At 49.8% G+C, this 26902-nt stretch overlaps 1 protein-coding gene across 5 annotated transcripts in view; it reads right to left on the bottom strand.

Moving 5' to 3' along the window:
• The window catches only part of BIN1 (bridging integrator 1), a 151125-nt gene that overhangs the window by 63106 nt on the left and 61117 nt on the right, over positions 1-26902 (bottom strand). For all 5 annotated transcript variants that reach the window (XM_075001306.1, XM_075001305.1, XM_075001308.1 and 2 more), the window contains exons 2-3: positions 13889-13969; positions 316-370 (exon numbers count right to left, since the gene is read on the bottom strand). In XM_075001306.1, the coding sequence (XP_074857407.1) occupies positions 316-370; positions 13889-13969 (136 nt within the window). The remainder of the gene's footprint in view (positions 1-315; positions 371-13888; positions 13970-26902) is intronic.

Below are 26902 nucleotides of genomic sequence, written 5' to 3' on the forward strand. Positions count from 1 at the left end.
CAGCCCCAGCCCCAGCCCAAGCCAGCCAACGGGAGCTAAGAAGTTTGGCAGAGGGCAGGGAGCAGTGTGTGAAACCAGCCAATGGGAGCTGAGTGATTTTGCAGAGGGCAGGGGGCAGTGTGTGAAACCAGCCAATGGGAGCTGAGAGATTTTGCTGGGAGTGGGAGTAGCAGTAGCACCCTGTGCTCTCCCGGCTCCAAAGCCATAGGGTTGGCCATGGGCCGAATTAAGAGGCTTGGTGGGCTGGATGTGGCCTGTAAGCCGCATCTTGCCGGCCCAAGCTATGACCCTAAAACCCAGTTGCACAGATGTTACCTTTTACAGAAGCCAGGTAAGTTCGGAGATCCTTCTGCAGCTTGGTGCCTTCTGTCTGCAAAGGCAAAGAGAAGGCAGCTGGTTATTATTCTGGGCTGCAGGAGAGGGATTCACGCAGGACTCGTCTGTGCTATGCGGAAAAAAAAAAAAAAAAGACACCCAAAACTGCCCAACGCAACCCAGCAGCCGAGGAGCCAACACAGGACTAAGGAAGGGACAGTGCAGGATGGATCAAAGTGAACCAAAGGCACACAAGGCAGTATAGGCCAATGGCCCCTAACCAAATGGTATGTCCATGCTGCAGTCTATGGCTGGTTCGGGTGGGGGCGAATCTAGACCTGTGCATTCAGGGTGTCCAGGAGCATGCCTGTACTGTATTGTTAGCCTGGGCTTACTGTGAGCCTTGGGGCTTGCAGCTGAGCTAACACAGCCATACTACACCGTTCAGACCTTCTAACTAAGGCCACATCTACGTTATACAGAAGATTGACCCTCTCAGGGTTCAATTTCGCATGTCTGGTGGAGATGAGCAAAAATCAACCTATGGGGCTTGGCAGCTGACCCCTGTACTCCGCACCATCGAGGAAGGAGTGAGGGAGATCGACAGGAGAAACTCTCCCATTGACCTTCCTTAGTGAGGATGGCCAGATAGGTTGATTGCACATAAGTCGATTCTAGCTACGATAACCAGCCACGTAAGTCGATTGCAGATACACAATTCTAGCTGTGGCTAGCGTAGCTAGAATTGACTTATCTGCAATCGATTTACCTGCAATCCACTTACCTGCCTGGTGTAAGCCAAGCCTCAGATCCATACTGTGAAATTACAGGGCATGGGTCAGCATCACTGTCTCTTTCCTTCCCCACACCCCTCCCCCTCACCAATGTCCTGAGTGCTTCTGCACCAAGCAACATGGATTTGTTTGCAGATAGAAGCTGGGCTTCAGCTGAAGTCTGAGGCAGAACCTCAGTTCCGCGTGCAGTGTCGAAAGACCAAGAGAGGGACAGAGGCTTTGGGATCACGGCAAGGTACCCAACATGTAGGCTTGCAGGGAGGTTATAAGGTCTAACACAAGCAGAAACGCACTCCTGAGTTACTTTACTGTGAACAAGTTCAGTTTACATTCCCCTGGGGTACTGTAAACCAACCACACCAGCATCATGCCACTCTCAGGGCAAGAAAAGGCCCCTGAGCTGTCCCTCTTACTGAGGGGCAAGAAAGAAACCAAATTGCGTAAAAGGTGAAAATCCCCGTGCGTTTTCTTTTAAATGGTTTTCCAGCGTCACTGCTGGATTTCATTTATTTGGCAGCTCATGGTTTAGAGCTGGACTAGTTGGCTTGTTTTTAAGATTTCAGAGGTGATGGACATAGTACAAGAACGGAGATCCAAGTATTTTACGTTGGCGTCTTAGACCATTCTAGAAACACTCAATACCGAACGACGCAAAAGTCGCCTTTTACCAAGCATTTAAAGTATACTGGGCCTGACTCACCACTGCCTGGCAATGCGTCATCACGTGCACATTTGTGTAAAAGGGGGTGTGGACATGCTACACCAAGACAGAAAAGGACCATGTGATGCCCCCTTTGTGCAGATGCAAACACCACAACGGGGAAGGCAGCGGAGAGGCAGGCGCACAGCAGCAGAGGCACAGGGGTGAGATTCTGTTTGCACTTGGATTCAGGTTTCCATCCTCTGGAGGGAGCATTGGCTCAGATGGCATCAGACATCTAAGGATCTTCTAGGAGACGACATCTGAAGACTCAGACACAGGAGATGTCCTGTGAGGAAAACACAGGTTTGGTTTCCTGTACTGAGCTCTTGCACTGGAGCTCTTCTAGCCCCAAAAGCAGCTGTGAAACATGAGGAGGAGGACACCAGAGGGGGGATGTTGTATCTCACACCAGCCTCCTACATCTGGTTACACTTCACACCTTCCTTCCCAGGTTGGCTTTTCCACACAGGGCCTCAACTGAATGCCTCTCGAGAGGCCAACGAGAGAGCTCATAGGCCGTCACCGACAGCTTCATTGTGGCAGCAGATGTTTCTGATCCTCCTACGCTATTCAGGTGCCAGCCCCTTGCTCTCCGCTTGCCTTCCCTAAGAGAGAGATGCCCTGCTGCCGCTGTCTCTGGTGTTGTGGATGTGGCTGCATGCCCCAAGCGGATTCCAGCAGCTCCCCTCCCACTGCTGATGTGGCAAAGGTCCAAGGGTCTGTGCTAAGCCCACATGGCTTGAGGGAAGGGAACAGAGACCACTTATGTTGCAAGAGTAGAAACGTGGAGAGGACATTCAATCCCAGAAATCTACGCAGCAATGAAACCAATGCCTAGCTCAAGCCCCGGGAGTCTCAGTTGGCTGGTACAGGCCACCCGCAGGTGTCTAGTTGCTGGCAGGTGTGACTGGAGCAGGTGCCAGGGTCCAAGACAGAGTGTGTCAGCCCACGCCACTGCCTGTCCTGCAGCATCTTCACCACTATTCTAATCCCAGACAGCTTTGATGGACCGTGCAGCCGCCACACCTCTGGATTTCATGGCGCGAGTTAAAAGCCTGGCATTGCCAGAGGAATCTGGGCGAGGGAAACAGGCCATAAAAGGCTGTCCCACCAAAACAACCTCTAGGGCAGCGACGGTCACACGCAGCCCCCGTGGCCACATACATCCACCAGGGTCTTTGCTAGGGGTCAGAGCCCCCTGGATAACAACTGGGGGGGAGGCGTGGGGCTGGAGCTGTGGCTCCTCCCACAGGGCCACCAGCAGGGTTTCAGGCCTGCCCCCTTCTGGGCCCACAAATGCCAGAGGAGCAGGCAGCCAGTGAGCTCCTAACCCTCCCGGGGGCAGTGTGGCTCACTCAGACTTGGAGGCGGTAGGCAGCAGGCTCTGGTCTTGAGGCTGCAGGCTCCAGTTCTGCACCCTGGCTATGCATGCCAGCCTTCGCTCATCCCCTCCCCAGCCCCTGCTGCCTGCCCGATTCCCTGCCATCCCCATTCTCCCTGGGTCCCTGCTACCTCCTTACCCACCTCAATGCCCACGGCTTACATTTGCCCATGACTCGCTAGATCCAAGGCTGCCTAGAAAAGCCGTACAGGTTGAACCTCTCTCGTCCAGCACTCTCACGACTTGACTGGTGGCAAACCACGGGAGGCCAATAATCTCTAGCAGCATTTCCAACACTCCCATTGCTTACTGGCCTCTTAGAAGGCATTTGGGGTAAAATTACAGATAAATAACAGCACAGAACCTTGAGAGCCAGGACTTGTGGATGGAAACAAACTTCACGGAATGAGGGAAAACTTGGCCACACCCCTGATAAGTGGACATCTGGCTAACTAAAATCGTGCCAGACTATGGATGTTGCCAGTTGAGACTGTGCCAGATGAGAAGTTTAATATGTATTTGTGTGCTTGTTAATATCACTTTCCACAGACTCTGAGTTAGCTAATAAGCCTGCTGTGAAGTGGTATTAACATTCATACAAATATTACTTTCTGCAGCTGTAGACTTACTAGAAAAACTAAAGACAGCAAAAAACCAACGTGCAATGCATCTGATCTGTGTAGGTCCAGCTGAAAAAAGTGTATATTTTTATTCCTGAGTGCACAAAAAAAGTTTACATAGATCAATCCAAGCAAGTTGGACATGTATCTGTATGTATCTGCTTTTCCTGAAGTTAAATATTTTAGGAAAAATTGTCAGCGCAGCCACAAGCAAGAATTGGGGGGCTGCGCTCTGAGACCATCAAAAACATGTTGTGAGGATTCCCGCTCTAGGTCTCTCATTCTCTGGAAACAATGGATTTCAGACGTGCAGCTGGGGAACAAGGATACAGGGTGGGGAGGAGAGATAAAAGTCTCCTATCCCAGACCGAGGTAGAGATGCCAGCTGGGTCATAACATCAGAGAATCCTCAGGCTGGAAGAGGCCTCAGGAGGTCACTGAGTCCAGAGCTCTGCCCAAAAGAGCATCAACCCCAATTTAATCCTCCCAGCCAGGACTTTGTCCCCAGTCAGGTGCCTTTCTCTGGTCTGGTCAGGACCTCTGAGGATTAGAATGACTAAAGGCCCAAGGCTGGTACTTAGCTCCTAGATCCCAGGAGACCGTAGGGAAGACGGCCATGATGCAAGTTCCCTGCAGCAGTTGGTAGCTTCTTCTTTCAGTCAGCCATTGTTGCCTTTGCTTCCTTATACATCTTTTAAGGGCCCCACAAAGGCAGAGCGAGGGGGAACGGCCCTCACCCTCATTATTCTGTTCTCCCATTAGGCCCAATTCCCAACATACTAGTTTCAATCCATTAAATTTCCAGCCCTGTGGGGCTCATTTGATTGGCATGATCTCAGTGTAACCCACTCACCCTAGGCGTAGTTCACTGTCCCATGAAATGGCACCTAAACCACTTACACAGAGGAAGAATTAGTGCCCTCTACAGCCTTGGCTAAGGAGCCACTGGTTTTTAGCTCAATCTATAAAGGCTCATGCACTAAGCTCCAGAGGTCCCAAGTTCGATTCTGCCTGGGGGTGGTTACATTTACGCAGTCCACAAATTACGTTAAGGAGGCCTCTGTGGTTGAGTTGATCTGATCTATTCCTTTTCCACACCTTGCCCCCTCGATGTTTGTCATTCTAGGTCACACAACCCTTTCACATCTTTCACGCAAGGAGATGTGCAGGCCCGATTATTACACTGCAGCTTGTGAAAATCTGCCACCCATGGCCAGGCCTTAACAGAGCTCCAAAGGGCAGGATACTTTTCCATCAGAGGCCGCTCTCTTCAGCCAGACCCAAAATAGCTAAGGCTATCCAGCTGGACAGGGACGTTCCAGGAGTCGTCTGGCAGCAAGTTTATAAACAGATGGAAGGAGAGAGAGATACTTTTAGATGTCAAGCCTAGTGGCTCAGCCATGGGAAGTCATTCAGCTATGCTGTGTGACCATTAGTCATGGGACTATATGCATCACCTACAGAGAAAAGTGGTTATAAAAACCACCACCATGTCCTTTCATTCTCCAGCCATTAGCAGAGCCGGACATTTCAGAACCAGGCAATCCTTCAGCACCCAATGCATTTGGCCAGCTGCGGATAGGATGGGACGGGGGAGGTTTCTTTCCTAGCGCATAAGGCTGCATTATCCCTCTTTGCAAGCAGCGCTAGAAAGGCAATTCATTATTATTTGTATTGTCATGGTTTTAAAGTTATCCAAACCCTTTAAAATATCTAGCTACGGTTGCAGATCTGATGACTTCGCCAGCAGTGAGTTCCACAGGTTACATCGGTCTTCAGTTCCCTGAACGGTCCTCAGCTCCAGCATTGCTGGGAATCCAGGAGCTCATGCAGGCCTGTACCCAGCACTTCCTTTATTTGTTCCTTGTCAGCCGTTGAGTCCTGGAGACAGAGTTTTGCCTTTAAGAGCAGCTCCCTCACACATAAGAGCACTGCCGGGTTTTATTCGGAGCACAAATGCTTCCCTGGGAACCTTCAGGAACTGGGTTGCTGCGTATGCTCACACTCTACTTTTGCTCACTGCCCGCAATGGCTTCACTGGTCATGGGCAGACATAACAGTGCACAAGCAGCTCTGAAGGAGCAGTTAGGCACTTCCAAAGTTTGTACCTAGAAGAGCTGATGATCCATAAATGGCCACTTACGATGCTTCATAAAAGCCTGAGGGCAGAGTGAACGTCTAACACAGTCAGACCACTGCAGAAGCAGAACCCTGCAATGCAGGACAAAACCCCTTTTCTGAGCACTCTTTGCCTAAGTGGGAAAAGCAGGCTGATTAGCAAGGGAATGTGAATGCACAAACACCCTTTAACTGATTGCAAAGGGATTCAAATCGATTAAAGTTGCAAAAATCCACAAAATGCCAAGAAAAGGGAGCTCAGGTGGAAGACTGGGCCTGACTCTGGGTCAGCTTCCCACCCTGTCCTACAGCAGGGGGAATAGGTCACATTCTGGTATCAGCAGCACATCTATTCCAACAGTCCGGGGCATTGTTTGCAGTGAGGTTTCCTTAACTGCTCCTAAAAAAAAAAAAAAAAAAAAAAAGCAAGTGTACGAGTTTTGTGCAAGAAAAACAGCACGTGCTACAGTTCAGCAGGGCGCAGTTAAGGATGCCCCTGGGAAGTTTGGCCCCAATTGTCAGTGCTCACTGCATTTTGCGAATGTATGGGCAGCTAAATGCTATGGAGCAGTGCATTAGTCGCTTGTCTGAAAGGGTCTCTGTCCAGGGGCCCCAGTCAAGCAGGGGAAACTGTGCCCCAACAGGAAGACCAGGCAGGGTGGAAGAAGGGGCAGAACAGGAGGCAGCTACCAGCTAGGGCAGGAGCATGCGAGAAACAGGCACGCTTAGCACAGACATGTGCCATAAAACCATGGAGACCAGTCCAGAGGTTCCCTGGGGGCGACAGCCATCAGGGCATCAACACACAGCCAGGAGCATGCGAGGTCTGGACTCCAGGCCAAACCTTCAACTCTCCTCCCTTGCAGGCCAGCCATCTTCAGAGGAATCAGGCAAGTAACATGGATTCCATCCCTAGAGTCAAGGCTCCCCCTCCCCTTTGTCCAACGTGGCCCCTAGCTCCCAGGTCTGGGTGACACACGTTGGGTGGCGTGTGGCTATACACAAGTGACATTTGGGCAAGGCAGCAGGGGCAGAGACATTCCAAGGATCTCGGGTGGAGGTTAACAGCCAAATATAGCCCATCACGAGGAGGAGACTAACAGCCCAGTTGTGACGCCTCATCAAGCCCTATGAGAGCTAGTGCATGGGGCGGCTGTAACTCTGCAAAAAAGCGAGGCCATGTTTGGCTCATGTGTCACATGGCCAAGTCCACCTGTCTAAGTAGAGACCTACCACCATTCACAGACTGCAGAACAATCGAGGCACTGCTCTGAATGGACACAGTGGTTCGTACAGCCCAGGATCCCCCAACACTTGGGGAAACCACAGGGCAAAGGAAAGGAGCTAAACTTTCTCTGTCCTATACAGTAGACCCATGACTTACATGGAGTTTGCGTTCCTGTGCCCATAACCCCACACAAGAGAAATTTTGCATTACTCGGAGCCAGGAAACCGATCAGCACTGTTGCGCTGGACATTTTCCCAGCTCCTGTGAGTAGTGGGAAGCTGGCACCTGGTTCCCAGCTGTCCGCCACTCACAGGAGTCGGAAAACTGACCAGTGCTGCTGCACTGGTCAATTTCCCAGCTCCCCTGGGAGACAGGCAGGCCAGACCTAGGTGCCAGTTCCCCGCCACTCAATCGCATTGACCTGAGATACGTGCAACTTGAGCACGCATATCTCGAGGCTCTACTGTAGTCAAATAGCTTGATATCAGGAACACCCAATGAGACAGTCCAACACTGAGCTACAAAGCCCTGGGCCCCTCTGACCGATTTAGCAGACCAGGATTGGGGCCGTCTGCTCATCTGCAATCCAACACCCTTGCTCCAGTAGCCGACTTGAGTGCATCCAGCTAATTCCAGTCCAAGGAAATGCCAAACAGGATATCAACCTTCAGGCCCTTGCTGCAAGAGGCCAAGGCCCAGATCCTCAAAAAGGTATGTCAGAGCCTAACTCCCATTACAATTAAAGTCAGTGGGAGTTAGGTAACTCTACACCTCGAGGATCTGAGCTCGACTTTTCTCAAGACGTAAGTTTTGAGCTCAGTCGCCTTCTTTGGGATCATCTGCGAGGGGCAATTGTCCACACCACGGACTAAGCATTCATCTGGAATGATAAGCGTGGCTTCGAAGCACACAAACCACTCTGGAGTGGAGCGTTCACACGGGGAGCTATTCCATAGAAGAGTGTACTCCACAACGGTTATTCTGGTCAACTGCCCTGCATAGACAGAGCCTTCCTAAAAACAAAACACAGCAGAACTGGAGCACTTAAGACTAACAAAAATGATTTATTCAGTGACGGGCTTTCATGGGACAGACCCACTTCATCAGACCAAATCTCATTTCCAATACAGACTGATGCTTATAAGTACAGAGGACAAATGAGAATAGCAATAAAAAGTGACAAATCAAGTACATAGGACTGAAGGAGGGGGATGTTAAGTGATAATTACGAGCATCAAAAGAAGGGAAGCAGTTCTTGTAATGCGTGAGGTAAGTGGTCGTCTCTGTTCATACCATGTGTTAATGTGTTGAATTTGAATATGAACTCCAATTCACAAATTTCTCCCTGTAATCTGTTTTTAAATTCTCTTTGTTCTAGGACATTGAGATTCCTGGTGTCTGCTGTGTGGCCATTTATTCTTCAGCAAAGGTTTTGCCCAGTCTGTCCAATGTACACAGTGGCAGGGCATTGTTGGCGCATAATGGCATATGTAACGTTGGTCAAAATGCACGAGAATGTGCCTTTGATCTTGAAGCTAACATGGTTAGGTCCAGTGACAATAACCCCAGCATAAATGTGGACAAAGTTGGCAGCAGGGTTTGTTGCAAGGAAAAGTTCCAGGATTAGGATTACTGTGGTGTAGCCTGTGATTGCTGGTGAGAATCTCTCTTAGGTTAGGAGGTTGTCTATAGTAGAGGACAGGCTTGTCACCTAGGGCCTTCTGGAGTGTAGCATCATGATCTAGAATAGGTTGTAGGTTTTTAATGATGCGCTGCAGGGGACTGAGTTGGGGGCTACAAGAAATGACAAGTGGTGTCCTGTTACTGATCTTCTGGGACCTACCTTGAAGTAGCTGGTTTCTGGGTATTCTTCTGGCCCTTTCAGTCAATCCATTTTTTTTTCCCCCCCACTTCTCCCGATGGGTAATTAAGTTTTATAAATGCTTGGTAGAGGTCTTGAATTTTTAGGTCTCTGGTCACTAAGATCAGAGCAGATGCAACTGCATCTAAGGGCTTGACTATAAACAATGAATCATGTGGCATGTGCTGGATGGAAGCTGGAGGCATGTAGTTAAGTGTAGCAGTCAGTGGGTTTCCAGTCGATAGTGGTGTTGATGAGGCCATCAAGGATTTGTACTGTGGTATCCAGAAAATGTATTTCTCATGTGGAATAGTCAAGGCTGAGATTGATGGTGGGATGCAGGTTGTTAAAATCTCTGGAATTCTTCCAGAGTCTCTTTACTTACACTACATTGATGACATCTTTACCTTTCGGCCCCATGGTAAAGGAGGGGTAACAGGCCCAGAGCTAAGGAATCACTGTTTTAAGTCGGTCATAAAAACGTTAGTATAGTATGGGGCCATGAGGGTGCCCATAGCAGTGTCGCTAATCTGGAAGTGTAAGTTAACCACAATTATTTCTAATTTGGGGACGAGAGCAAAGTTATAGGTCAGCCACCAGAGCTGCTGTGGTAACATCAGGGATGGTATTCATGATAGCTTGTAGACCCTTTATAAGGCAGTCCACAGAAATCTCGTCTATATATAGAGTTCTTTTTCCAGCATATCTGAGCCAACATCACAATTATCCCTGGCATTCTCAGAGTGCTGCACAATCCATGACTAACAGGCTCTATTCCCTTCTCTGCACTTGGGGGAATAGAGAGGCAAAGAGAGGACAAGAAAGGGGTCAGAAGCTACACAGCAGCTCCCAGGATGGTGATCAACGACCTGAGTAGCATAAGTCCGTCTTCCTTGGCCTGTGCCCTAAGGGGAGAACAGACAGAGTAGCATGAAACTGACCACCACGCCACGGAAGATATACGAAAATGAAATGCTTTGTTACTCTTCATACTGATGCACAGTGGAACTCCCTGCTGCAGGAGGGTAGTTAGATTTAATTAGGTAGGATGAGCAGGGAGCTGTTTGTTTCCTCTGAAAAAGGGCTGCATGATTCTGTGGCCACAGATGGCTAATCAGGCAATAAGTATTAAGGGCAAAGTGCATTTCAGGGTCACCGGAGCAGACGGGGAGAAACGCATCTCTCCCACCTATCACATGCCACGAACCTCTGAAACCAGCAACTAGGGTTTAGCGCTTCCTTCTAAGAGACCAGCAACTTGCAGGGATACACAGGTGAGTCTCCAGAGCAGGCATGTCTAATCAGAGACCAAGGGACCCCAGATCTCATCCCCTGGCCCTGCAGTCAGCAGCAGGCAGAGGGGAAGGGCTGTGACTAATTTAGGGATGTGGTGGAAGCTGTGCATTGGGTATAAGGCAGCAGCAGTGAGCTAACACTTAAGTGGGCTTGACAGACTGGTGAGTCATTCCATTTCAGGGGGTGGCCAAACCACAGCTCACAAGCCACATGTGGTCCTCCTACAGGTAGGTTGGTTCATGGAGCCCCACTTGTCCCCCCCAGTTTTCCATCACCCAAATGGGGGCAGGGGCTCAGCGCTTCTGCCCCGTGGTGGGCCCTGCATCTTCTGCCCAGCAGGGAGGGGGCGATAGAGACCTCAGCCCTGTGGGAGGTGCCTGCCAGGGCTCAGGGCTTCAGCAAGAGGGCTCTCAAAACCTCAAAGACTGGTGCAAGCTCCTGGGAGGGTGAGTAACTTTGGCCACGCACCTTCTGTTACTAACTTCGACGGGCCTGGGACAGGCTGTAGCAGGGCTGTACAACAGGGGCTGAGCAGTAGAGGCACAGAACAGGTCCTCCGGGGTGCAGTGGCAGGAGGCGGAAGGCTGTGTGTAGAAACAGGCAAGGGAGAGGGAGCCCGAGGAGTGGGAAGGATGTTCTCTGGAGGGAGCCGAGGCAGGGAGCCAGATTGGTGGGAGGTTGCTCAGGAAAGAGCTGAGAGATATTAAAATGAGCATCTATCCTTTAATACCCAGTACAAATAGCAGAGCTGCTGCTGCGTGTGCAGCTCCAAGCTGGGACCTTGGCCCATGTTCCCTCTAATTCTCCCAGCCATGGGCAGAATAAATGTTATTAGGTGCACCAAGGTATATGCGGATGTGCACTGCACCACTCATAGAAACACACATTGCCAGCTATGGGTACTCTGCTAATCAACTGGGCAGCACCCGAAGCTCTCCTGGCTGGCTGCCCAGCTGTTCAGCTTTCAGGGAACACTGGGCTGAGCCCATCCCTCAGCCTACCTCCAAATACCCAGCCGCCATTTCCCATCTTCCACAGTTCAGCTTTGCCTTCTCAGGGTCTGTCTTCATTACGTGGAAGACTGACCCTGACCGGGTCAATCGGCCAGGGCTCGGTTTCACGCACCTAGCGGGGACACCCGAAAATCAAACTCTCTGGGGTCAGCAGTCAACTCTGGTGCTCCTCAATACCACGATCTCTCTTACTCCTCAGCCAGATAAGTCGATGGTAGATAAGTCAATGACAGCTATTGCCATAGCTAGAATTGTGCATCTAAAACTGACTTGAATGTCTAATGCAAACCTGGCCTCAGACTCCACACCCGTCACCATCCTGTCCCCTACTCCTGTGTAGGAAAGCTACAGGATCATGTTTCGCTATTTCAGCCTTTCCTCCTAAGTCACTCCCTCCCCAGCCCATGTCCTTTAGCTGCCCAAATCTCCCCAGTTAGTGACAGAGTGCCACTCTACAGGGGCAACGTGTTCTGGTCAGGGAATATGGTGCCACAGCTCTGGAAAAAAGCCAACAGATCAATGGGTTTTCTCACCCCACTGCAAACACACTTGTTGTGGTGCTGTGCTTGTACAGTGCCTAGCGCTCCGTATGATTTCTATCATCAGTGCCTAGGACAGTGGTGCCCAACCTTTCCACTCATGTGGACCCCTAATCACACCCCCACCCCAAAAAAAAAGCCATTCCTGGACCCTCAAAGCCAATTCTGGCCCCTATGTACACTTCATTCAATGAAAAAGGAAACTGTAACCTAGATTTTCAGACAGCAATTAATAGACTAACTTTCATCATCATCGACAACCACCATGGACTCAGTTGGTATCCGATGCCGCCCACACTATTTCCTTCCATCTTTCCCTGTCCAGTGCGGAGTGGCTTAGCTTCTGCAGACTAGCTCCACACCAATCTACTATATCGTCTATCCATTCCCTGTGGGGTCTGCCTCTCCTATTCGAGCCATGCATTATGGCAAATACCAGGGTCTTGATTCTTCATTCGTCATTCATTCTGCAAATGTGCCCAAATAGCTGTAACTTCCGCTGTATAACCTTCTGCAGTAGGTTCTCTTTCAGCTGCATCTTCCCATATAATTCCTCGTTGGTGACCTTCTGCATCCATCCTAGTCTCAGGATCTTTCTGTAACAACTCCTCTCGACCACCAATATTCTTCCCTTTGAATCTTTTGTTATCACCCGTGTCTCACAGCCGTACAACATGCTGCTGAATACACACACTCAAGACGCTCAGCTTCATTCCTAAGTGAAATCGCTTTGCTTTTCCAGATCTTATCCATCACCTTCAAACTCACTCTTGTTTTCGCTATTCTAGTCCTTCTTACAGGCTAGATTATACGTCATGTTGCTTCCCCAGATACGTGAAATTCTCTACATACCTCTAGTTTGCTTGTAACTTGGCAAATAATTTAACAAAACAAACAAAACACCTTATTTTCTATGATTTTTTTTTTTGTGTGTGTGTTTCCACAGACTCCCTGCAATACCTTCACAGACCTCAGGTTGGAAACATTTTGTTAAAATACAACAGTAAAGCATTTAATAATGCACACACCAAGGATTGGTTGGGCTCCATTACCAGGTTCAAAAAAAGAAGTAGTTCTGGGGGCTCTCTCAGCCTTGGCAGTGTATTTCCTGCCACCATTTTTGTGATGTGTTTACTCCCTTGCATTTCATTCAGCTTAGGACAGGGAAGGAACCTGGGTTAACCTTATGTTTCATTTCTGGTCAGGTTCATTACCCTGTTCTCTTGACACTACACCAATGTGCCTGGTGGGATGGATTGATTTCCAGCCCTGGCAGGGGAAAGCATGCAGCAAACCAGGATTATTAAACTGAGTTTATAAGAAGTGGAAAATATCCTAAATCTGGAAGGGACTTTGAGAGGTCCTCAAGTCCAGTCCCCTGATATTACAGCAGCACCAATCACCATCCCTCAAATTTAAAACAAAAACCACCACTAACCTGCCCCAGATCCTTGAAAGGCCCCCCACCCCGCCTCAAGGATTGAATTCCCAACCCTGGGTTTGAATGCTCTAACTATGGAGCTACCCCACCCGTCCCCTCAAAAAACAAACTGCAGGACTATTGATTTTAATAGCTCAGCCTATGTTACCAGGCTGAGTATGCGCCCCAGTCCTACATCCCACAGTTTAAACAATTTAATCGTAACCGGTTGGTTGGAAGAAATTGCCTATTGTCAGAGTTCTCAATTTTTCCAGACTCCTATACCCCGTCAAGATTTGCTTTTAATACCCCAAGTTTGAAGATGGGAAACAGACAGAAATCTTGCTACTCAGATCAGATTTTATTATATCTTAAGTTTTAAATCTACACCTGCCCTTCACCACACAACGTTACCTGCTGTGGGACAGAAAAAAAAAAATTAAAGAAATTAGTGTAATCTGCTGCACACGCAAACAAAGCCATGGTCATACCTACCTGTAAACCCCCTCCTGTGCAAGAGCCTTAATTGCATGTTCACCCGCAACAGCCCTCTGCAGCGCAAGGGCCCGGGGTGTAATTACAGATCTGCAATTTGCTTACCAGCTGCTTGTTGAAGTTCTGCACACACTGCTCAAACTGCTCATCTTTTGTTTCGTCCGCTTTACCGAGCTTCTGTAAGACCTGCAGAGGGGGAACAGAAGAGGCTTTAATCCAGAGGTACCAAGCTGATACAAACTCAGAGGCAGATGCAAATCATGGCAGCTTCTTGGCTGATCAGCCAGGAAGAGGGACGTGCATCCCATCCCTGTGCTCAGGTAAGAGAGTCCTGGGGGAACAAAAGTGGCAAAGCTAAGTCACGTTGAACTCAAGACCGCCCAGCTCTGCTGGGAATGCTCCACCAGCAATCAGGGCCCTGCCTCCACCCTGTACAGCCTTTAAAAGATTAGAAGGAGGGCAAGTGAGGCAGCAGCAATGAGATGGTGGCTGCCTCGTTTCGTTTGGGAGGCCAGGGAAGGTGAGATGCTGCTGCCTCGTGTGGAATGGGTGCAGCCCGCTGACCTCCGTGATTGAGTGGGGAATCCTGAGCATGCAGCATTTTACACCCCCTTCACATGGGCCTTGCACGGGGCGCCAAGTGGCGCAGAATCAGGGCCAATCAGGAGATGATTTTCTCCTCTCCCAGGACTGCTGGGCTGCACCACCCATGAAAAGGAAGGAAAATGAGGGGATATAAGGAAGGGGAGAGACACAAAGGGTACACCCCTCCACCAACCCCACCACAGTTTGGGGCACCTGGTTTCTAAGGGGTGAAAGGGCCCTGATTGAACAGTAACCCATTCCAGCTGGCACCAGGAGACACTCTTCCCCCCACCTGATAACCACACCAGACTCTCCCCAGCCAGAGCTCTTTGCATAAGCAATCCTTATCAGGCACTTCCCCTATCAGGGGTTCCCTTTTGACACACACTCCACAGAACAAGGAGCCTGGGACAAGGCACTTCCTGTCCAGGAGATGCCCTGCGAGCGATCCTGCTGGTCAGGGTGGCGGGCTGGATTCCAGCAGCAGAGGGGGCAGCCCATGGACTGGCCCCGCCTTGAACGACTCCAGTCTGAGCCACAGGGAGGAATGATCTCAGGGTGGAAGGACGTGGAGTTGGGCCTGCCCCATGCAATCCCAGCCAGCTGCATTCAGAAGCAGGAGCCTCCACAGCTCGAATGAAAAGCCAACGGGCTCTCAGCTAAGACTGCTGAGGAGACTCCTCTGTCTGTAAGTGGTCTAGGTGCCCCTAGGTGGGACAGAGCCCACACCCAGCAGGTGTGTGTGTTACAACAGCAGGACCAAGCATCTGTCCGGGATGGTATTTGTCTAACCTGCCGCTAGGTACTTGAAAACTTATGAAATACACTGGAGGCCCCAAGGAGGATCAAACTCACGAGCCCTGGCTCACAAGGCTGCAATTAATATCATCAAGCTATTCAGGTTCACTTAAAAAGAACCTCCAGGGGGCCCCATGCATTGTGCCTGGGGTCCCTGTGGATCTTTGCAGTCAGGAGATGGTACGCCTCCCCCACAACTAAGCTGACGTGAAAGAACCAGAGAAAAATGGCAGCTTTGGACCTCTGTGCCCATTGTGGGTAGGGACAGTATAGAGATGCCTTGTTCAGTCCTACCTGACTGCACTGCCAACAGATCCTGGCTTTCCAAGTTGTCCTTTCCTACCTCGGCTACCTGCGTGGCCAGTTAGATGCCCCAGGACAGGTAAAGGGAAGAGCATCTGTTTGGAGGCTCTGTTGACTCCAATGAGCAGATACTGGCCCAGCCTCCCCTGGCTGCAGGGTGTTGTGGGCAGGCTGAGGTGGCAGAAATGGGGCGCTATCGGCAGGAGGGCGCTGAAGAAAGCTACAGGGCAGCCCGGGCCAGCGGCACAGACACAGGTTTGCAAGAAGCACTAGCTGCATGGTGGGTGGTAATTCACCATTCCCCAGCTCTCTGATAACAACAGAAGACAGCCGCTCACCAGCCTGTCTCCTTCTCCACCCTCCCCCAGACCTGCTGCCTGCACGGCACCAGACTGAGGCCGTGAAGCAAAGCCCACGCGCTCTGCATGGAACACCCAAAGATGGGTCCCCCTAGATCATCCCATCCGCAGCCTCTCCAAGGAGGCCACCAGTACGTGCCCTGCAGAGGAGGAGGTCTGCTAAGAGGGTGGCTGTTGGAACGGCCCCTAGGACCATCTCGTGGCTCACTGCACAGGGGATGCCAACTCAGATGGCAACAGCAGTAGCACTAGCCACCAACAACTTCAGTCAAGCCAGTGACCTAGAAGCCGAGTGACTAGAACTTGATCCGTTTGGATCCCACTCTCCTCCCTAGACGTCTCTCCTACCCGAGACGGCAGGAGGGTAATTTTCTAGGTCACATTAGCATGACAGAGAAGTCCCACCCTTCAGAGACTTGGCGCACAGGCTCCTAACACGCCCCCTCGGCAGGCCATGCTGATGCAGCCCATTCAAGAGCACCAGAGAGAGCGAGCACACCACAGCGCGTAACCCTTTGTCAGGCTCACGGGATGAACCTCCCTGGTGCAACTCACCCCGGAGCAGTGCACGAGATGTGGTTTTTAGTCATTCAGCACCCAGCCAGATTATCCAGCTTTGAGCGATTGCGTTTCACTACTCCGCCGGCGCACTGCGGGGGATGTCTGGGGTGTTGATGTAGCAGCAAGGAGTAAATGCTGTAGCTGAGACCTAGGAAAGCCCCCTTCGTGCTGGGCAAAATCAGTACGACACACTGAACACAGACAGACAGTGGGGTTAAGGATGCCACGTTGCTAACTGCAGAAAACAAAACACCCTTGGCCTCGCACCTACCCAACCTCTGCCTCAAGGCTGCACCCTTGCCTGCCCCCTGGCTCCAAGGCCCCACCTCTGCTCCCCCGCTTTCCAACAGACTAGGGCAGGAGGTTCGGTAGAGGGCTCCAGCTGGTTGGTGCAGGCGAGGTCCAGGCCTTGGACTGGAGCCAGAAGTTAGGGGTTTGGGTTAGCAGGGGGTCCTGTCTGGGGGAAGCGCCTCCAGGAGGGAGTTCAGATGTGGGAAGGGACTCTGGGCTGAGACAGGGAGATGGGGCACAGGCTCTGGACAGTGCTTATCTGAAGCAGCTCCCAGGAAGTTGTGACAAACCCTTCCAGCTTCTAGGGACAGGGGTGACCAGGAAGCTCCGAGCTGCCCTGCTCCCACTGGCCGTTGTTCCCAGCCAATGGGAGCTGCGGAGTTGACACTCGGGGTGGTGCCTGTTCTGCAGGTAGGGACTGCACAAGGAGCCCCCTCCCTGCCTCCAAACACCTATGTGCCTAAGAGCCAAAAGGGACATGCCGGCCACTTCAATGAGCTGGCATCCCTAATTAGGGTGCTCAACACAGCTTTCATCCTGCATTGTAGGCGGCAAGGTGTGCGGTTGAAGATAGAGTATACAGGGTCCCTCCCAACAAGGGTACAGGATCAGATGCTTAAGCAGATCTCTCCCACTAGGGCCGCGCAACGCCTACAGGATTTAGAACGGGCCTCACTGCTGGTGTACAGTCAGCATAGCCCAGCGAGCGAGCCAAGCTGCCGCCGTTCTGGCTTTTCAAGGTGGAAGCCTGCCCTGTTCAGCCACAGAAATTCTGCCCTTGGGCTCAGACAAAAGGGACAGCGCCAGCGTGACAGTGGGGGTGACTGTGGATCAGAAACTTCCGATGGGGCAACCACGTACAGGTGCAATTGGCAGCTTTATGGGGAGTTAGGTGGACAGGAAAAAAAAAAAAAAAAAAAAAAACCCAAGAACAAAAACAGATCCAATGGTGGCAGCTCTAGAGACAGAGCTAGAGCTCAACCAGTGAAGAAAGGGCCAAAGTATGTTTCATCTGCTCCAGAGGTGGGGCGGGGGATGTTTGATGCTTGGATGCTCCTGATGAGGCTACAACCTCTGATCCAGGATATGGTCTATCCCGAAAGCCCAGAAAGACCATCTAGGTCAGCATTAGAGCAATGACTTGGCACAAAGACGACATTCTCAGGTGTGATGCAGTACTTCTGGGAAGGATATCAATTACTGAGCAGATGTTTGAACCAGAGGGGGATTTCCTGAAAAAGCAGGTCCAGGGCAGAGGTTCTACATCACTCACACTCCACGAGACCTGCTTTATAGGTGCACTTGTCAGGGACATGGATCTGCAGATTCCAAGCAGGGGCAAAAGCCCCTGTAAGAAAAAAAAATATCAAGAGAACTGTGCCATATAAAGAGGCTTGTTAGCAGGCTCATGTGTCCGGCTCATAACATGATGCTTTCAGGACTCTGGGGCTTGGGGTGGTGGGGGGGTCATTTAACTCACTGAGGAAAGCTGAGTAGGATGCGAGGGTTCAAAGGTTTGAAAGGATCCCCAGTGCTTGAATGTGCACCACAGATAACACGAGCCTCAGGAAATGGCCAGTGACTGCACTTTTGTTTTCCTGCATCCTGTCTGCCTGGGAACTGGCCAAAGATTTCAAATGCAGAGGGGCCTGGAGGGCAGGCAGAGGCTCCCAGCCACCCAGCCCAGGAGGGGCCGGGCTCAGCCCTGGCACACAAGCAAGCACTGCTGTTCAGTGCTCTCCAATTGGAAGAGCTCAGATTCGTTCCCCATGCTCCTACCCACCCAACACAACAGGAGCGGCATCAAACAAGACCCCCGATGTCATGCGCTGGGATGGCGGGCAGCTGAGAGACAGAGAGAACGGGGTTTAGTTAAACCCATTTTTAAACAGATCATAAAACGTGGTCATCCTCTGCCTCAGTTTCCCCTTCTTTAGCCCACTGTTCAGATCCAGGATAACACACCTGCCAATCTCCCAGTCGCCAATCGAACAAAGGGGGGGGACGTTGGGCTTAACTACAGCAGCCAGCAGCACACGGCCATTACGGCTGTTAATGGACAGTGACCTCATAGGACAACTCCCCTCCGCCAGGAGCTGGGGAAGAAGCTCTCCCCTTCCCATCCACCCTCCCCCCAGTGACAGTGCTTAATCCCTTGGATCAGCGCAAAGCCAGATAAAGTTAGGATGGAAACTTCAGGCTCTTTATAGCTATTCATGGATCAGCTTTGCCTGTGCAGAGAGGCGGTAAGTTAAGAACCTGACGCAGCCCTGGCACCCAGGGCTGGATAGTCAAGGATGGATCAGACAGGAAAGATGGTCAGCTGTTGTCTGCCATCAACCACACACAATGACAGCCAGAAGCACTCATCCGGGCACATAAAGAGCAGCAACAAACCCAGCCAGACAGACACCCTCCTCAGCTCTTGGTCTCGAAAAGGCTAGCACGCTTTGGAGGCGGTGAGCAACTAAAGGAGGAGCCCGAATCTATTTTTAAAAACACCTACATACACTGTAGGGATCTCGGCACCACTTCAAATCTGCGACACCGGCTGAAGTCTGGTGGAGCTGCAGGTGCTCGGTGTTCCTGACAGTCAAACTAAGCTCGTGTGTCCGAAAACAAAATCAAAATCCACACACTGTGCCTCAGCTTCTCCTTCTGTAGGCCAGGATTTTCTGCTAATTTCTGCTGTACTCTGGAGGGCCTGAATAATGCATTTGGACATTAGCAAAAGGTTCGTAACTGTCAGGGTGGTCAAACAGTGGAATAAATTGCCCAGGGAGGTTGTGGAATCTCCATCTCTGGAGATATTTAAGAACAGGTTAGATAGACGTCTATCAGGGATGGTCTAGACAGTACTTGGTCCTGCCATGAGGGCAAGAGGCTGGACCAAATGGCCTCTCGAGGTCCCTTCCAGTCCTAGTATTCTATGACCCTCAGATACTCCGTGCTGTGGAAAAGCCAACCGTTTTTAAATACATTACTAAATATGCAAATAGAGCACCAGGCCAACAAAACAGGAATATTTGGATAAAGATCTGGTCTGACACACTCCCACTACTGCATTAAGTCAGAGTTAGATGTCACTCATTCAACTGCAGGTGGCATACAGGCAAACGCAGCAACCATCATGCACAAAGCAATAGTTCAGACAGAGCCTGGCATACTCCAACCTGACCAGCTGAGAGGGAACAACAGCCAGAAAACAAAACAGTCATCCCAAAACAAACACTCAAGCCAGGGGATCTTTAGCTTCCTACCCAGAACAGCCAGCGAAGAGAACCCTCGGACCACCCTCTGAAGGATGGGGCTGTTGTGTTTTTATTTTTAAATTAAAGATCAAGGGGTTTCATAGTATTGCCTCTGAATGGTTTCAGATTACACCTTTCTTCATTGTGGGGGGCAGATGACCAATTCATTTAAAAAGAGCTCAAAGACTACAGCAATGGCAGCATACACGTGCCTCTGACGGGTGCAACCCTCCCTGCCAGGCCAACCTACTCCACATACCTTTGCAGATTTCACCTCTGCCTCTTTCCAAGAGGTCCCATCCCGCATCCCTTGTCACTGAAACCTCCTGGTGGGCCCTAGGGACTGGCAGAGGATCTCATTTCACTTCCTGCATTTCCCCGGGCTTTCACTTGAAGTTGCCCATCCAATTACCACATTGGATCCTGTTTTCTACAGTCCCCATGTTGTATGTGGGCATCTCACACGAGTCACTGATTGACCCTCACAGCCCCCTGCGAGGCAGGCAGCCTGGCCATCCCCGTTTGGTGGGGATTCCACCAGGATACTATGGACTGCGTAGTGCCCAGCCAGAAGCACCTTGGGACAGCGGTTGGGGATCCTCAGCTCTTCCAATCTCCAGTGAAGTCCATGATAGCCAAAGCTGCGCACGAAATAATCCATCCATCCATCCGGGAACAGAAGGAAGACAAGATGCAGTAGCCACATCCGATGATTTGTCTAGGACACGCGCAAGGCCATGGCAGGTCATCAGTGACCGACTCCAAATGCCTGTATTCTACAACATAATCTCAGTGCTGTGTTGCACACCCGCCACCAGCAGCTGCAGATGAATAAGCAAGTGTGACAAGTGAGAGCCCAGAGCCAGGGAGGTGTTTTAGGGAAAAAAAATCTCAGTTTGCCACCTTCCAAGAGCTCGTACTATGCTGCAAGGTATTTGTAGCAAGCAGAGGCATTGCACTGAAAAGCTCCTGACTGACTGCATACGATAGCATTACCCAATGGGACACCTGTATGCAGAAAGTGTGATGCTAAACACCACCCCCCCTTTCCCCCCTCTCCCTTTGAGCTCAGATGATTCAGGCTGGCAAAAAGGCAGGTGTAAAAAAAATAAAAAATAAAAAGCCAAAGGCAGCATCTACCTTTAATCTGGCCCAGACAGACAGCCTCCCAGCTGGCCTTTGGATTCTGAGCCACCTGTGAATTCCACCTCTAAACAGGCCAGGGCAGAATAGCCCAAAAAAGTCCTGTTTCACTCCCACAGTTGCCTGTTCACTCCTCTCCCGTCACTGTCATTTTAACAAGCCCAAGATTTTCCCCGCAGCAGTGGCAGACGATGGTCTTGGTGTTAAGTCAAGAGGAAGCAGGAGATCGGAGGTCTACTCTTCACATGTGACCCTGCTATGCTTCACATGTGACCCTGGGCAAGTCTAACAATCCTTGCCTTGGTTTCCCCCATCTGTACAATGGGGTTAGTACCGATTTCACAGGAGTGCTAAGCACCAATTGCCTGGTGTACAAAAGCACCTACAGATGCTCAAACAAACAGCAGCCATCCTAGAAGTACGGTCATTAGATAGAAGGTACTGTTTGGTCTTATGATAGATTCCTATAGCTAAACCAATGCTGTGGAAACATCTCCCAGGCTGGGGAGGGGTTACTAAGAGCTTTTAGTGTTTGTCCTGTTGAATTTTAAAATTCTGTCCCATCTGGGGGATGTTTCGGTCCTATGCAGAGGAAAAACTAATGCATCTTGTAGTGCTAGAAAAGACGGGCTTAGAGGTAAGGGATAAGGTATGGAATGCTTGCATGACTAAAGGGCAGGCATCATATTCGGGTATCTCTCATCCCCATGAGATAATCTTCCATCTCTCCTGTACATCCCCCAAATCTCTTCCCTTCACGATGGAACCTCTAATTGGTGGGTCTGCTAGAGTTCCAGGAATACTTTACCCACTCCATTGAAGCTCCCCCTGACTCAGAGAAGGAATGACAGCAGGTGGGAAGTTTAGTCCCCTGCCCTGCTTTCAGGCTCCACCCCATCACTCCCATTGGCTGGGAATCTTAGCCAATGGGAACAGCAGGGGCAGTGCCAGCCAATGCATGGAAATACAGAACCATCTGTGCTCTCCACCACCCTTGGAGCTGCATCAGGTCACACCCGCCCCCCGTAATCTCTTGTGCCCTCTGGCACCCTCCCTCCTACCCAGACTCCGTACACTCAGGTGCTCCTGCACCCTCCCACCCAGACCCTCAGCCCACACCCACTCCTACACACCCCACCTCCCACCCAGGCCCTGCGTCTCCAGCCTGCTCCTGCATCCTACCTTGTGACCAGACCCTGCACCCCCAGCAGCCCTCTCCCGTACACTGAATCTCTCATTTTGGGCAGGGGCACAAGAAGTTGCTATCTGGCCCGGGGGGTAGCAGGGGGAAAGAGCCCTGAGCCTTGGCACTCTGCCACAGGGCTGGAAATGTGAGAACCCTGGTACCCCAAGTTGCATGGGTGAGGGATGTCTTTCTTCTGCCTCTCAGTTGGGGACCACTTCTGAGAGGTTGAGGTTTTGGGGGGCATCTCATCTATTTGTAGCCCATCTGGATTTTTTCTGGGGCTCAGTGGCCCCGACCCAAAAAAAAGATTCCCCAGCCCTGCCCTATACTCGCTACTCCTACTTCATACAACCCCAAATTCCAGGATGTCATTTTGTTACCACCTCACACTGGGAGGCCATGTTACAATGTTGTTTGTTCACTATGGCCGCTAAATCCCTTTCACACTCATAGCTTTCTTGGGTACAGTCCCCCATTGCGTCACTGTAGCCTGCATTGCTTGTTTCTAGCAGTAGAACTTTTCACTTCCTACACTGTTTGAACAGGACCGCCTTCCCCACCAACCCTGGCCTCTCCATAAGGCTGCCCGCTCCTCATCAACGAAGGGTCCTGTGGCACCTTATAGACTAACAGAGTTTTGAGCATGAGCTCAACCTGCCAACCTGAAGCAAATCCTAACCAGCAACTATTCACCGCACCACAGTCACTAACTCAGGGACCCATCCATGCAAACCTTGTTGCCAGCTCTGCCCACATATCTACACCAGCAACATCATTACAGGACCTAACCAGATCAGCCACACCATCGTGGTTTCATTCAGCTGCACATCTACCAATATAATTTATGCCATCATGTGCCAGCAATGCCCCTCTGCTATATACATCGGACAAACTGGACAGTCTCTACGTAAAAGAATAAACGCACACAAATCAGATATCAGAAATGGCAATATACAAAAACCCGTAGGAGAGCACTTCAATCTCCCAGGCCACACAGTAGCAGACTTAAAAGTAGCTATCCTACAGCAAAGAAATTTCAGGACCAGACTCCAAAGAGAAATTTCTGAGCTACAATTAATCTGCAAATTCGATGCCCTCAGCTCTGGCTGAAACAAAGACTGCGAATGGCTGGCTAAATACAGAAACAGCTTCCCCTCCCTTGGTGTTCACGCCTCCAGATCAACTGCTGGTAGTAAGCCTCACCCTTGCTGACTGAGCTAACCTTGTTATCCCCACCCTTGCTCCGACTTATTTATACCTGGCCCTGCAGATTTCCAAGACCAACATCTAATGAAGTGAGTCTGTGCTCACAAAAGCTCATGCTCAAAACTCTTCTGTTAGTCTATAAGGTGCCACAGGACCCTTCGTTGCTGTTACAGATCCAGACTAACACGGCCACCCCTCCAATACTCTCCTCATCATTATTTACAATGCCACCTCCTGGCTGCATGTCATGGGCCAATTTTATCATCAGTCATTTTATATTCACTTCCATTGATACAGGTTGAATAATGTAAGCCTTAGTACTGATCCCAGAGAAATCCCACTAGGAGAACCTCAGGCAATGATCTTTCTCCACCGACAAATACTTCTTGAGATTTGCCAGCTGGTCTAGTCTTATCCATCTAACGTGTGAGCCCCCGATACTGTAGAGTGCTACTTTTTTAAAATCAGATTGTTACTCAGTACCATTCCTATCCTTTAATTTTGGATCCGTCAGATCTGGTGTCAGCTTCTCCATTGTTTTACCCAGAATTGATGTCAGGATAACAAACCTTTAGTTTCCCTGGTCATTCCAAGCAATACCACTATTCATCCATCATAAAATCCAGAACATCTCCATCAACTCTAATCAAGGGAATATTCAGTTGAAGGGCTAACTCCCCTGTCACACATGCTCACTATTGTTGTTTCTTTTATGCCCGAAACCTGGGGTTTGATTTTTCCAGTTGGGAGGGCGGGAGCTATTAACACAGCTCCTGTAATAAAAATCTGTTGGTCAAGCTATTTTTCCTCCTGTAAGTGTCTCATTAGCTTGAGCCGTACCACCCCGTGCATCATTTCAAGACAGCGCATGGATGTCCTGCCTTAGGTAGGTCCTTCTATATCCCATAGCAGTAGCTTTGTCCCCAGCCTCAGATTAAGGCCTATCACTGGGCTATAGCTTTGGGCCTCACAATGTGTGTGTGGGGGGGGGGGGGGGGGGGACACCTCACTCCATTTCAAATGTTATCAAAATCAGTCGATAAATAGAAGATATGGAGAAAAAGATTCCCTCTATGTATAGCCATTTTCATTCCAATACGACTAACACAGTCGGCTCCAACAATACCCTTACAATTAGTTTGTTTGTCCTTGACAGGCAGGAGGCCCAGGCTGAGGACAAAAGACGATAGTTACACTTGTAAAATTAGTATTTCTATGGGTGAATTGGCTCTCAGGTGTCTACGGCAGCACTTTGTTGTGCAGCTTTTAATGGTAAAGTTCTGATCATACCTTTATAAAACTGATTTAAATAATCTCTCTGCCAATTAAAAAAAAGATCAGTAAAAGTGAAGTTTGAGACAGCAGTGTCATGAAGCAACCCTGCCAAACCCATACTCGTCCTAGGAGTTACATTACGTGTAGCATCCCCCGTGTCTGGTAGTAACTGGAAGGCCGCCATCTTTGGTTTATGGTTCAGTCATCTAGCGCTTTCACTCCCTTTTTATTTCACCATTGTGCTGGTGCGTTCTCTTTTGATCTGCACATCATACAACTGTATACTAGTGTGCATGCCAAGTTTTGCTTCCTGAGCTATCCAAGCTTCACACAATTGAGTTCACAGGTGAGCATCTTGTGAACTTTGGTCAAATGGATCTTGAGGAGGATAAATTTGTGTTTACTCTCTTCTCTTAGCTTCAAGAACCTTCCCTGTATTTTTATAGTAAGGGAAAAAAAATCTCAACAATTCATTGCTGCGTAAGGTTAGGGTTACATAAAACTCATTGAATACTAGGACATTTTTAAATATAGCCTGAATTAATTTTGTTCAGGAAGTTTATCAAACTTTTTTTCTTTCAGGTGTAAAAGAATTATAACACCTCTTGTTTTCGTGTAAGAGCATAAAGCTTTTGTGTTTATACATTCAACATCCTTTCTGTGAAAATATATTCTTTTTTGCGTCGTATGGGGCCTCTTACACTTGACCTAGCTTAAGGCTGCAGAAGGTCATAAGCTGGCTCAGTTTGTCCCTGAGCACAGGGGAGCATGCCAAGTATGCTGGTTGTTGGTCCCCACCTTGTATCAAATCACAGTTCTAAAACTGGGCATTGACATTTCCCTGCATGAGCATTCACACCCCCTCACCCTCTCCTACTCCCTCTTCCCCCTCTGGGAAGCCTCAGTTACCAGGGTCATTTGGGCCGGATCTAATTCTCCTGTTCACTGTGCGAGTGAATGAAGGGAAGAGGGCGTAGGCAGAGAAGGGAGGAGACCAGGACGATGCTGGGACTCCCGACCTGGAGAACGTGCGTTGTGGACACAGAACTCTGCAGAGCAGGGTCTCTTGGAGGATGGACGACCAGTTGAAGACCATGTATGAAACTGTGCCCATGAATCCAGATCACTTCCCACCCAGAGTGGAGCACACTGGATTTCCTCTAAGGACTGGACGTGTCATATTGATAGACCACTAGGTTTGAAAGGGTCCTGCTGGCCTAGCTGATTCACCCCCAACAGGGCAGGACTTCTACCGGGAGCATCTCCAGGCTGGTTTCAAGTGTTCCAGTCAGTTCCCTCCAGGAGATTTGCTCTCAGTAGCCAGGATTTTTCCCACAAGATTCCACAGAAAAGGAAGGGGACTCCTCTCCTCCTCCCATAGGTGGTAAATATCCTCTTTTGGCCACCAAGCCGCAAATATTACAGACATATGAGCCACGGTACACAGCTCAAGTCCCAACTGTTCCAGGCGCCAAAGGCGTATAGATCCAGATTGGTACAAGGCCCATTCTCAAAAAAGAGAGAAAAAAAAGGGGATATACATAGGTGCCATGGGTCCCAACTGGCAGGGAGGTGAGGGGAAGATGGGAATGGAGGGATATACTGCCAGCCCCAGATGGGTGGGGAGGAGGCTGGATTTCAGCACTCCCACTCTTACATATTCTTGCACGTCACTGGATATCGAATGACGGTTTAGTGCCATTTGTTCTGTGCAGAAGCCAGACGCAGTGCCCGGATGCGCACTTTCCTCATTCTGCACTGCAATTGTATGTATGTAGTCACATGCATGTATCTACATACGTAACATACCTTTTTCCATCATGTGCCCTAGGACCCTAACCTGAAACAGCATACAGGGGTACACAAGTGAGAGTGAGAAAGGAACTGCCTTCCGGCACAATACGCACTTTCGTCTCCATAAAAATGCATATTCTATGAAGAATACATGGCATGGTAGAAAAAAAGTTTTATTCAGCAGAGATTTGAGGTGACCACTGATTCATACCATAGTCAAGCCATAAGTGGACTATCTGCAGGACATTATGAGTACCTGTAAAACCATAATATAATCACCCCATGTAGTTCAAACCCCGCTGTATTTAAAAGCTTTTTTTTTTTTTTTTTTTTTTTTAAAAAATAAAAATCCTTAATCCTAATCAGT

Source organism: Carettochelys insculpta, chromosome 8 (genome assembly GCF_033958435.1).
Source record: "Carettochelys insculpta isolate YL-2023 chromosome 8, ASM3395843v1, whole genome shotgun sequence".
Taxonomy (NCBI): Eukaryota; Metazoa; Chordata; order Testudines; family Carettochelyidae; genus Carettochelys; species Carettochelys insculpta.